The sequence below is a fragment of the Galeopterus variegatus genome, unplaced genomic scaffold (assembly GCF_000696425.1).
Source record: "Galeopterus variegatus unplaced genomic scaffold, G_variegatus-3.0.2 Scaffold260, whole genome shotgun sequence".
In the NCBI taxonomy this organism is placed as follows: domain Eukaryota; kingdom Metazoa; phylum Chordata; class Mammalia; order Dermoptera; family Cynocephalidae; genus Galeopterus; species Galeopterus variegatus.
In genome coordinates, this window is record NW_007726371.1 from 789,036 (window position 1) to 802,343 (window position 13,308).

Sequence of the window (13,308 nt, forward strand, 5' to 3'; positions counted from 1 at the left end):
GGGGGGGGGGGGAGGTAGAAGCCCCAGAACAGTGGCCTGAGAGGAGCTTTCTCTGAAGTTCTGTAGGTGTTGTCACAGGTGAAAGAAGGAAGTCAGAAGTTAAAGTTGAGACGTCTTTCAGGCAGATAAAAATACTTCAGGTAGGCTCACAGCCGCCCTTAAGAATACATAGTAGCCAAAGGAGGGGCCCTCAGAGGAAGCCTGATTGTTTGCATTTACAGATGTAAATTTCTTTTCACAAAGAAACAGTCTTCTCTCTAATCTTGTTTTTCCAGTCTCTCTGAATTAGCCATCTTGAAATATGTCAAAGAAATGTATATTTGGGGCAGAAGTATTTTTCTTTTCCACACCAGGCAGGGCATAGGAGATATCCTGGTATCGTAGGACTGCTCTGTGTGTGTGTGTGTGTGTGTGTGTGCGCGCGCGCGCGAGAGAGAGAGAGAGAGAGAGAGAGAGAGAGAGAGAGAGAGAGAGGTCTAAGAGGCACACTGACTCTGTGGTGGTTGTCCGTGCGTGACCCATCAAATCAGCTTTCCTTCAAGAGGAACAGATTGTCATTTTTTGCGTCTCCCTTAGTGGTAAAGAACCACGTGCCTTGAATGATGAAGGAAGCTGCCTAAGTTTCATCCCCAGAGCCCTCACAAGCAGGGTTTGTTCCCAAGTTAATTGTTCTTGACTTGTGAAGGGTCCCTAGTATGCGTTTTAACAAGTCTGGCTTTGGGATTGGGAGTTTCATTACCCGATGCTGGAGACCAGTTAAGCTTCCTCCTTCCTCCTCCTCTTTCTTCTTATTACTCTTCATTTTCCTCTTCCTCCTCCTTCCTCCCTCCTCCTCCTCCTTTCTTTTTTCATTTTACTTTTAAGTCACCCAGCCCAATAGATAAAACAGATCAAAGAAAGCCTGGAAGGCTGCCACTTCTGCCATCCCCACCTCCTGGAGGCAATTCTAAGGAAGTGGGGAGACAATGTTTTGCAAAACACTGCAGTTAGCTCCCTGGGATGTACTAGCCTTTTCTGTCCAGGTCTCTGTTTGTGGAAAAGGATTGGACATGGCTGTGTAAATAAGCCGCCATGTTATAATAAGTAGGTTTCTGCTGTAATAACAGCACTGAGCTACCGCGGTTTGCCTTTTCTAATGCAGCCGGGACTGCAGCAGTTGAAGCCATTGACTGGGGCCCACTGAATGTTTACGGAGCTCATTATATAATGAAGTATTGTAACCAAAGTGTGCTCAGGAAGTGTTTGGGGGGGATTCTGAGCTCTTCAGAACATTTCAGTTAATATGAAATATGCTGCTTTAAATTTATTTTGTACGTTTGCAAACTCTGGTGCTGTTTTACACCAAGAGCCTCTTTTATATACATAGTCTCTCTCATATGGCATGCCTTAACCTGACACATTTCTTTTCTACCTTTGCATCAAAGTCTGAGCGTGACCAGGATTTTATCTGTTTTCACCTCTAGGCTGCAGATGCACATGTTGAATGGAGCTCTTCTGGCATTGCTGTTTCCTGTGGTAAATACCCGCCTGGTAAGTAGTCGTTTCTAGGAATGTACCAGCAACATACAAACAGTATTTGCTCGCTCCTTCATTATCCAGTGCTTGTCTTCATTCTTAGCCTGTATGTCCATGTGATTTTTAAAATATGTATGTTGGTAATGTTGAGGTATAATAAAGTCCTGTTTGGATGCAGTGGAGCTTGATGGGGGTGCGAGTATTTTGTGGACCTCTGGGGCTGCAATAAGGGTTTAGAACAGAACTAGGACAGATCAGAAAAACCTTCAGAAACTCTTGGAGAGGTTTGGTGGAAAGAAAGGGAGGCTGGGGCACCACCTATTAGACAGAAGCTCCCACGCTTTCTAAGGGGCTGTCATGTAGACTCAGCCATGTTGGCCTAGAATAATCTTCTGGGGAGTCTCAACGCCTATTCAGTTCACCAAGGGCCCCGCTGGGCAAGAATTAGATTCCTTCCCCATTCATCCAAATCCATGTTGCAGTCAGGGCTACACAACCCCTAGTGGCTGGCAGGGAGAATCCCATTTTGGTAGGGGACCGGGTGATAAACCAGCTTAGAAAGGAGCAGGAGCTACGAGGCATGTCCTCAAGCCTTCACATGTGGAACTGGGGAGGAATTATCAGGCCATATTAGAAAGCAAAAAGGAAAGAAAGCTCAGAGGAAAAAATCACCTGTAAAATTTTTATGACTGCTTCCTATTTTCGTGAAAAATTTCCCTTATACATTAAGATGATAGTTTAAGTCTTGAAATGATACTCCTTCATTTTGGGTGGCATTTTAGACTTTACAAGGTCTTGTCACATAAGAGTTGTGTGAGATAAGATAGGTATTATGTTCTTTTCTTTTACAGAGGAAGAAACTGACGTTCAGGGAGTCACATAAATTCTAAGTGGTAGAGTTAGGACCGGAGCATAAGCCTCTTGATCCTGAAACCACAGCTGTGCTTTGCTCCTTCTGAGGATTTAGTCATCCCCTCCGCACAAATATTCATGTATACCCTTATGATAGTTATACTTTTCTAGATGCATATTATACATCAGTAGAAATTAAAAGAGAGAGCTTTCACGTAAAGCAATGATTTTGAACCCTTGCCATGCTCCAGGCTCACCTAATTACCTTGACTTAATCATTCTACAGTGTAAACAGATATCAAAACATCACATTGTACCCCATAGTATATATAGTTATTTATCAATTAAAATAAAATTAAAAACAAACTGATGAAAAAACAAAAAAACGAACACCACCAATGCCCTGCCCCACCCTCGGAGAGTCTCAGTTCATGATCTGGGATGAAGCCTGTGCATTGTGTTTAAAAAACTACCCCAGGTAATTCTAATGCTGAGCACCTCTGATTTTCTGTATTGGTTCTAAACATGATGTCCATAGCAATCCACTGAGAGGCTTGTTAAAAAATGAGGCTTGCCAGGCCCCATTCCCAGAAGGTCTGATTGAGAGGGTCTGGGGTGATTGCAGGGAATGAGCATTTGTAATAAGCCCTCAAGTGATGCCAACATGGGGGTCCTCAGACCATTCTTGGAGAGTCAGTGTCCTAGACACTTGGAACATGAAGTTGCTCCAAGTGTGTAACTCAAAGTGTGGGCTGAGGACCAGCATCACATGGTTGCTGCCTGTTAGAAATGCAGAATTTCCAGCCCTATCTCATACCTGCTGTATCTGAATCTGCATTGTAACAGGATTCCACAGGTAGCTTATATGGCCTAGACCCTTTCCTCCAAGGGGCCTAAAGCACCTTAGAGATAGACCATTTGAACTCCTGCTGAGGGCAACGTAGGGGCTCAGGAGGGTGAGTGGGCTGCATGATGGTCAGTGTTTCCCTGTGAACTGAGACCAGCAGGCACAGGCTGTTGTTGTCCCTTGTGAACCTCCCACAGTACGTGACTTGCCTGACTCTACCTGGTGAACTGTAGCATCAGAAATCCTGCCTTCATCTCTGAGCTCGAGTGATAATACCAAAGAATCGTGCAAATAACCACATTGAAAAAGTAAATTTGCACACTCAAAAATAAATGGCTAACTTTACATGCTACAGCATTACTCCTTACTGGCTCAGGGATGTGGAACAGTGTTGGAGCAGAAATTACTCCTGGCCTGTGGAGGTAACCTGCTAAGGCAGAAAAGTGGATCCAGTGCTATCTGAGCCCATCTCTGCTCCCACTGTCTCTGATTTCTCAGGAAATTGAGAGGTCAGGCAGATAGAGAGCTGCTTTCTCTGTTTTCAGCAGCTCTATCAGATCTCAGGAAGGGGAGGCACATCACAAGTTTCTCCCTGGACTAATATAGTTAATGATCCTGAGTTTGTGTGCTTCCAGCCCACAGTTCTGGCCAGACAGTCTCTACCATCAGTTGAGGTGGGTCTGATTCCTCTAGACAGGCCGCCTTCAACTCTCTTCCTAGTGGGACCTTTCCCCCAATGAAAACCCAATAGCTTTCTTCTTGCAGAGCCATTGAGTATAAATAGAAGTTATTTTTCCCATTGTAAAAGCATGAGAATAAAGGCCCCAAAGGGCCCCGACACATACCTAAGGTCAGTTAGAAAGCTAGTGGTGAATTTTCATTCAGTCAGCATTGTTACACCAAAGTTATATCTCTCTCTAGGTCTGCTGATGTTTCTTTAGGCTGTTTAGCAATAACAGCAGCAGCACTATCACCTGCCATTTCTTGAGTGCTTACTATGTGCCAGGTACTGTTCTAAGTGCTTTACATGGATTAATTTATTTAATCCCTACAATAAACTTGAGGCAAGGTACTGTTATTATCCCCAAGATCAAGGTGCCAGGAGGGTTAATGTCATCTGAGGCCTCTCTCCTTGGCTTGCAGGTGGCTGTCCTCTTGCTGCCTCTTCACATGGCTTCTGTCACACACATCCCTAGTGTGTCTTTGTGTGGCCAAATTTCCTCTTCTTACAAGGACACCTGTCATATTGGATTAGAGCCCACCCTAAGGGCCTCCTTTTAACTTAGTCACCTCCTTGAAGGCCTTATCTCCAAACACAGTCACATTCTAAGGTACTGGGGGTTGGGTTTTCAACATACGAATTTTGGGGACACACAACTCAGCCCATAGCACCTACACTACCCTATGCAGAAAATGTTGTTTCTCTCCCCTCTCCCCTGCTTTCTCTCCCCTCTCCCCTGCTTTCTCTCTCTCTCTCTCTCTCTCTCTCTCTCTCTCTCTCTCTCTCTCTCGCGCGCGCGCGCGCGCATGTGCACGCACCTGCGCCCTCCTTCCCTTCCTTTCTTGCTTCCTCCCTCCCTCCCTTCCTTTCTTCCTCCCTCCCTCCCTCCCTCCCTTCCTTTCTTCCTCCCTCCCTCCCTTCCTTTCTTCCTTTTCTCTCTCCCTCTCTCCTCCTTCCCCTCTCTCATGGCAGATGTGCTATTGTATCTGTTACATCAACAGCTAATACTTTCCAAGTAAACATCAAGCTATAGCCAACAAGCTTATCAAGAGTGTTCAAGTAACTTTCCCTGACACTGAAATTTCATAGATGGACCGCCTCTTAACTAGTGATTCCAGTTACTCCGGTGAATCTTTGTGCTGTTTTTCTAAAATAAAGCTGAGAAAAGCTTGCGATGTCCCCATTTGCATGAGTCATTGCTGTTGATTTTGGTCTGGTTCTTTTAGATGGCTGGGACCCTCCCTGGGCTACTTTGGCCTTTAGGATGTTTTCCTTTGGAACCCCTTAATTGAGCTCAGATTGACTTAAAATGAGACACAGGAAGATTGGCAACTCTTTCTTAAGCCTGATGATCCAATTAGGCAGGAAGCCAGTTTTTCACTTCTCTTTTGCCCTTCCTTCTTGGCCCTTTATCTTTCTAATTTTTTCTTTTTTTGCTCATTAGCAGTAATGAGGAGGCAAGAAAAATAAAATGAACTAATTAGTGTGTGTGCCAGTACCAGAAATATACACATGCATACATTCACATCCATAAAGACAGAGCGAGAGGATGTTGGGGGGAGTCGCCACAGTCAGCAAAGGATTTGGGTTCATCAGCGCATTTCCGTGTGCTCTACTCTGCCCCGTGACTCACTGGCACCAGGATTTGCACATCAGCCAGAGAATGCCCAGGTTTCAGTTCCACCTGGTTCTCCATCTTCAAAGCTGACGCCCTAGAAGAAAAACCGTGTCTTCCAATGGCCTACATTACAAGTAAGTGCTCCTTACGGCCAGGATTCTGGAGAAGGTCGCTTTCTGGCTTCAGCCGAAATATCTTAAGGGTGATTCCCAGTGATAGGCACATTTGTTTCTTGGAGGAAAGGAGGGAAAATGCATCACGGAACTATTGATTATTAGATTAGCAGGTAGCTCAAAGCTAGTCGGATTTAATCTAATCTTCCAGAGGTGGGATTTAGGAGGATAAATGACTTGCTTAAGAAGCCAAGGTGTGTGCTGCTAGAAACTAGGTCTCCTGACTCAGACTTTAGAACTCTTTTTCGATTCCATGACTGAAAGTTGGGGCGAGTTTCCATGCTGATGAGGCAAGATGCTGGAGATGCTTCTTAGCTTCCCTCCATCTAGAAGAGTTGGACCATAGTCTTCTTTCAGTAGTTGAAAAAAACTATAGAGCCTTTTCCTAGATAAATGCACACAATTTTGCACACAATTTCAGGAAGGACAGAGACTGCCACCTTCCCTCCTCATTCCCCCTCTCTCCCTCTGCAAGCCCATCGATGGATCCCATGTTAAGATCCCCCGCCCAGGCTGTCAGTAGGTCATAGCTTGGAGAACAGATGTGCCATGTAGTTTGCAAGTTCCTTGTCAGAGCCGCTGGTCCTTTGTCCTGATGGTGATTCTGGGTTCCTTATCTGTGCTTGTGACTTTGCAAAGAACATCATCCAATCCAGGCCAAACCACCTTCTGGAAAGTGAAAGCTGAGAAATGGGAGCTAAGTAGGGTGACTGTGGAACCTGGTTATATATTAGATTTCCAGTTACAGCTCTCACCTTGTGAAGCTGGTGATCTGGCCCTGAAATGAGGCACTGGGCCCATGCTGCATCCTCAGCCCTTTGCCTTTTACCCTCTAACCCCTGTGAGAGCTTCTTCTGAATGTGGAGAGTTCTATGCAAGGGAGACTAGACACAGAAAAGGAACTTAATATACTGCGTCAGCCTCCTTCCCAGAATAGAGACTCTAGCCTGGCCTGTAATTGTGTTTGTAGCCGATCTGTCTTCTACTAGAATTGTAAGAGGGATAATAATTCTTTTCATCAAGTTCCTTTCTTCTTCAAAACCCAAAGCCACGAGTACATTATTATCTCATTATCAAAATTGCCCATTATTGTGTATACATGTTGATCTATTACGTTAGTTCCTTTTTTCCCCTTTCTCACCACTCCTTTTTTGCCCAGTTTTTTTTTTTTTTTTTTTTGCTGGATGATTCTTTTGAATATGCCTGACTCTCAGTGAGCGGAAGAGGTTAGTAATCATTACTGGGGTGTCTACACTCCATTCATGAACATTATCTCAATGTCCTTGGGATGCGACTTTATTGCTGGCACACCTTGTACCCATGCGTGCTGCTGGGAGAACTTTGCCGTCACCAGTACAAATAGGCTTGAAAATCTCACTCTTTGCTAATTGGCACATTGAAATGTGCTAATTGACCTAGAAAAGTTATTTTGGTGACTGGCAAACCGAGCTATTTAAAAAAGTAATAGTTTGGATTTTGGACCTGAACTGGGGACAGAATGTTCCATTGCTTTCCTGAGGTTACTTAAAATATAAAAAGGTTGATTTCAAAAGCACTCTTAACTTTCTGAGGAATTGATTGAGGCAAAATTGTGCCCCAACCTTGTACAAAGGCCAGTGTGTTTCTGGTCAGATAAATGCAGTGTATCTGAGGATGTGGGAGGTGTTGAGAAGAGTTTGGATTCCTGGTCCAAATCAAATTCTAGGGACTACCCTAGAATGTGTCTTATTACTACCTTTATTTTAAAATTATGCTGTGAGGGTCTTATGTCTTCTATGAATTCAACCTGGATCACACCAGTCAATCCACAGATTTTTATTGAGCACCTATGTCAAGTCTAATGCTGTGTGTTGCAGGAAATGCAAAGACAGCCAGTGTACATTCCTGGTCCTCAAGGAACTAGCAGTTTAGTTAGAAAGATAAGGCGTATGTGCCTGAGAAGTTATGGAAGTATTAAAGTTGAAATCATGAAAAAGGAAAATCACAAGGCAGTTCAGGCTGAATTGCTAAATTGCAGTCAATCCAAGTTCCAAGAAATGGGGACTTGGATTAATATTAGCAGTTATCAAGCACATACTACTTGGCAGGTAATTTACATATATTATAACTTAATTCTCATAAGAACCCCATTTTACATATGAGGAAACAGGTTCAGAGAGGTTAAATGGCTGGCTCCGAGTTAAATGGTTTGTAAGTGCTAAAGCTAAACCTGTGCACTTTTGCACTGTAACACGCAACCTCCTGTAGTGATCATTGGATTAAGTGGTCCAGAAAGGCTTCCCAGAAAAATAAAGCCAGAGCTGAGCCTTGAAGGATGATTAGAATGTGCATGCAAATTGCAATGAAGGAGACAGTTCAAGTTAAGGGAATGCCATGGCATGGAAGTGGGAAACAGTAAACTCAGTGCTGAGATTCTGAAGAGCAGGGTGAGGAGTCATGGATTCCAGCTGTACATACAGACATTACCACTAATTTGCAAATCACCAGAAGACATCCCGTGACACTGCTTCTGTCATGTCTTTTAAACCCTTTCTAGTGTGTAGATTTGGTATGTGTTTTCTATCTTTTCAACCTCTGCTAATACGAGTCCCTTACACGTAGATGGGACTTTGCAATCAGAATAGCTCTTTTACAAATATCTCATCCTAGTGTAGTTGCTAAGAGGGTGGGCTTGGGGCAGATTCTCGAGGTTCATATCCTGGCTGGGAGATGTGTGTGTGCTTGTGGGGGGGGGGAGAGGGAGAGGGAGTGAGGGAGAGAGAGATGGGGGTGCAGAGAAAGGGAGAGAGAGAAAAACACAAACTTGGCCAAGTTGCTAGACCTCTGTGGGCCTCAGTTCTCTCATCCGTAATATTTGGGTGATAATAGTGCCTACCTCATAAAGCTGTTCTGAGGATTAAATTAGTTAATATGTATAAAGCACATAACACAGCACTGTTAGCTCTTAATTACTGGTCTTTATTCCTCACCAGAACCCTGTGAGGTGGCCATTAGGGTCTCCATTTTACAGGCTGAGACTCAGAGAGTTTAAGTAACTTGAACAGGGGCATAGAGGAAGGGACAGAACTGACATGACAACTTCAGTCTTTCTGATACCAAAGGTCATGGTCTTCCTTCCTCCTTATTCCTAATTATTTAGATTTACTTGCAAGTATTAAGCCAAATCATCTCCTTGTGGTAATTTTTTTACAATATCTATTAGCAATTTTGGAGGTTGATTTTACTTTTAGAATTCTTTTTTTTTTTGGTTACAAAAATAATATATGCTTATTGAAAAACTCTTCAGAGGAATATAAAGAAAAAACCAATCATCTTATTCTACCAACTTTCAGTCCAGGAGTAAAGTGTGTCAGAGGTTTATGTATCTTTCCACACTTCTCTTGCTCATACATGCAGCTAAACATTTTCATATTACTGGGATTGTTGGTTTATTTGGGTTTAGGTTTCTTACACAGTTGGAATTATACTATAAACATTACTCCAGTATATTTTTCCTTTAACCTAACACTAACACTAGACAGACAGTAGTCTCTTCAGGCAAGGACATAACTCCTTTTCTAATAGTTGTTTAGCATTCCATAGTTTGGTTGGACCACACTAGTATATTCAGCCTACTTCCCAGGTTCCTCTATTGCATCAGAACTATTCTCTGTGAGGACAGTGTCTTTTGCATTGTGACTGCCCCCTGCAGGGCCTCATACTTGAGCATGGTAGATATCACAGATAGAATCAATGAATTCATCAGCCAACCTGAGTCTGCATATTGCTCAGGGAAATTTCCGGGATTCCTCTCACATATGTCCTGGTATCTTAGGTGTGAAGATAGAGGGGTGATACATGGTATTTTTTTTTAAGTGAATTATTTTTTCCGGCCCCTTAAAATAATGCAATTTTCCTGATTACAACAAAAGATATATTTACTGTTGAAAATTTGTGAAATATAGAAAAATATAAATAAAAACATGAAAATCACCACCAGTGCAAAGGTGGTTATTTTTCATCACATTAAAAAACAACAAAAAGCAAGAGGCTTTTGTGCCTTACGTTTTTACGAATGTGTGTATGATTTCTTTACAAGAGCAATATATGTTCATAATGGAAAAAAAGTAGAAAATACAAAAACACCAGACTAAAACATAAATCATCAAGCAGTAACGACTCTTAAAATTGTTTGCTGCATATTCTGGAAGTCTTTTTGTTTCTGAATCGATGTTAAGAGTTAGTATAGTGTAGTGGTCCAAAGTGCCCACCCTGGAGCCAGCCTGTCTATGATTTTATGGCTGTCTCCTCTGCCTATAGCCATGTGACCTTGGGTAAGGGACCTAACCTTGCTGACCTCATTTTCTTATCTGTAAAATGGCACTCAGTTGAGTAGAGCTAATGTGTGGTAAGCACTTAGCCCAGTGCCTGGCACATAGTAAGTGATCAATAAGTGTCAGGTGCTGCTGTTGTTACTAATATTATCTTGAACATTGCGGGGGGCTCCTATTGGCATGCCCTTTTTGACGTTAGTCTTGAGAGCTTTGGCCCTGGCTCCCTGAGCTGTTCGGTGGTGGTGATGTGAAGGGGCTTTGTTTCTGAATTAGCCTCCCTGAGTGAGATTAAAATTCCCTGGCAGGCTTGCTTGTCTGCATTGGCTCACGCTGCCTTTGTTTGTTTGCATTCATTGCAGAGACAGCCTGTTTGATTAGGGAACTGGCCAGCCCTCTCTCCTCCCTCCTGACAGGTGAATTAAGCCCACCCATGTTTCATTTTGTATTTGGAGTTAAGCGACCAGACCTTTAGTGTTTGTCAATGGCCCCAAGCCCCTCAGCCCATTTAGAGAGTGGCAGCAGTGAGTGACTGAGTGCCAGGCAGCAAGCAGCCTGTTTACCTCGCAAACTTACAGTCGTTTGCCTTGGTTCTATTTTCCTAAAATGAGATTAGAAGGAACAGCCTCTAGTGGTCTTAACCAGTGTCTTCTTTCTCCACCTTGAGCCACTACCCCAAGCAATTTTTTTTTTAAATGCAATAAGAGCCTTGTCTAGTTGGTGATTTCACTCTCTCCAGTCTGTGGATAAGTGATCTTCAATCATGACTTTACAGTTAAATACCCAGAGCTGCTTTCAAAACATACCCATTTATAAAAAGCACCCTACGCAATTCCAATGTGCAACCAGGGCATGGTGCGGTACACCTTGTTCTGGTTCTGCCCTGCCACTGGCTGGGACTTGGGTCTTTGAACGAGGTGATTTCACCTCATGAACATCAGTCTCCTCATTTGTCAAATGGGATTAGTATATCTGTTCTCTCTACCTCACAGATAGGGTACAGTAGTTTCCCCTTATCTGTGGGCGATACATTCCAAGACCCCCAGTGGATGCCGAAACTGGGGGAACCCTAGTACCAAACCCTATATACACTATGTTTTATCCTTTACATACATACCTATGATAGAGTTTAATTTATAAATTAGGCACAGTTCTTTTGCACTTTGGGGCCATTATGAAGTAAAATCATGGCTACTTGAACACAAGCAGTGCAATACAACAGTAGACGATTTGATAACTGAGATGGCTACTAAGTGACTAACGGGTGGGCAACATAGACAGCGTGGACAAAGGGGTGATTCACCTCCCAGGTGGGACAGGGCAGGATGACAGGAGATTTCATTTTCACAATTTAAAGCCTAGAAATTGTTAGCTCAGTTGGTTTAGAGCACAGCCTTGTAACACCAAGTTCAAGGGTTCAGAACCTGGTGTTGGCCATCCACCAAAACAAACAAACAAAATAAACAACTTAGAAATTGTTTATTTCTGGAATTTTCCATTTAATGTTTTCAGACCGTGGTTGACCACAGGTAATTGAAATCTCAGAAAGTGAAGCCATGGATAAGGGGGACTGCTATATATAGAAAATATAACAATGAAGAGACAACAGAGAGCTTTAAGTTAAAAGCACTGCACAAGTGAGTACGTGCCTTGTTCTCTCTCTCTTCAGTCACTTTTTTTGGAAGAGTGGTTTAATTGAGATATAATTTAATTATGGTAAATTTATCCTTTTAAAGTATACATTTTAGTGGTTTTTAGTATATTCACAGTGTTGTCCAACTATCACTACTATTTTTTTTTTTTGGCTTAAACAATGGAAATTTATTTTTTAAAAATTTATTTATTGATTGCCCATATCTGTGGGGTACCATTATTTAATTTTAGAAGATTTTTATTACCCTAAAAAGAAGCCCTGTACCCATTAGCAGAGACTCCCCATTTCCTCCTTTTCCATTCCTGGTATCCAACATGCTACTTTCTGTCTCTGTGGGTTTGCCTGTTCTGGACATTTAATGCAAATAGAAACACACAGTATGGCCTTTTGTGTCTGGCTTCTTTCACTCAGCATACTGTTTTCAGGGTTCATCCATGTTGTTGCATGCATCAGTACTTCATTCCTTTTATGGTTGAATAATATTTCTTTGCACGATACATCACATTTTGTTTAGCCATTCATCTTTGATGGACACTTGGGTTGTTTCTACCTTTTGGCTATTGTGGCTAATGCTGCTATGAACATTTGTGTAAAAGTATCTGTTTGAATGTCTGCTTTGGGGTACATACCTAGAAGTGGAATTGCTAGGTCACATAGTAACTCTGTATTTAACCTTGGGAGGAACTGTCAGACTGTTTTCCAAAGTGGCTGTACCATTTTACATCCCCACCAGCAGTGTGTGAGGGTTCCAAGTTCTCCACATCTTTGCTAATGCTTGTTATTGTCTGTCTTTTTTTATTATAGGCATCCTAGAGGGTGTGGTGTGGTATTTCATTGTGGTTTTGATTTGCATTTCCCTGATAGCGAATGATGCTTAACACCTTTTCATGTACTTATTAGCCATTTGTATTGTCTTTATTGGGGAAATGTCTTTTCCAATCCTTTTCCATTTTTGAATTGGGCTGGTTTTTTATTGTTCAGTTTTAAGAGATTTATTTGGATATTAAACCCTTATCAGATATATGATTAGAAATATTTTTCCCCATTCTGTGGATTGTCTTTGCATTATCTTGATGGTGTTCTCTTAAGCACAAATTTTTAAAATTTTGCCAAAGTCTAATTTCTCCATTTTTTATTTGGTCCCTTGTGCTTTTAGTGTTATATCTAAGAAACTAGTGCCTAATCCAAGGTCGTGAAGATTTATGAGTTTTTTCTAAGAGTTTCATAGTGTTAGCTCTTACATGTAGGACTATGATCCATTTTGAGTTAATTTTTATATATGCTGTGAGGAAGGGGTCCAAATTCGTTTCTTTGCATATGGGTATTCAGTTGTCCTAGCACCATTTGTTGAAAAGACTCTTCCTTACCCATTAAAATATCTTGATATCCTTGTCAAAAATTAATCAAAAATAAATGTAAGGGTTTATTTCTGGACCCTCAGTTCTCCTTCATTAACCTCTATGTCTGTCCTTATGCCAGTATCACACTTGTTTACTGTAGATTTGTAGAACATTTTTTTTTTATTTTGTCAATATACAATGTAGTTGATTATTATGCCCCATCACCGAAACCTCCCTCCCTCCTCCCTCTGCCCCCTCCCACCCAAGTGTGTCCCCTC

General features: G+C 42.2%; 1 protein-coding gene across 1 annotated transcript in view; it reads left to right on the forward strand.

The window, feature by feature from the left end:
* LOC103585650 (transmembrane protein 164) overlaps positions 1–1,530 on the forward strand; it is a gene marked incomplete at its 3' end in the record, with an annotated part of 76,328 nt that extends 74,798 nt beyond the window's left edge. The window contains exon 3 of the mRNA XM_008566669.1: positions 1,464–1,530. Coding sequence (XP_008564891.1) covers positions 1,464–1,530 — 67 coding nt within the window. The remainder of the gene's footprint in view (positions 1–1,463) is intronic.
* Positions 1,531–13,308: the final 11,778 nt, after the last annotated feature.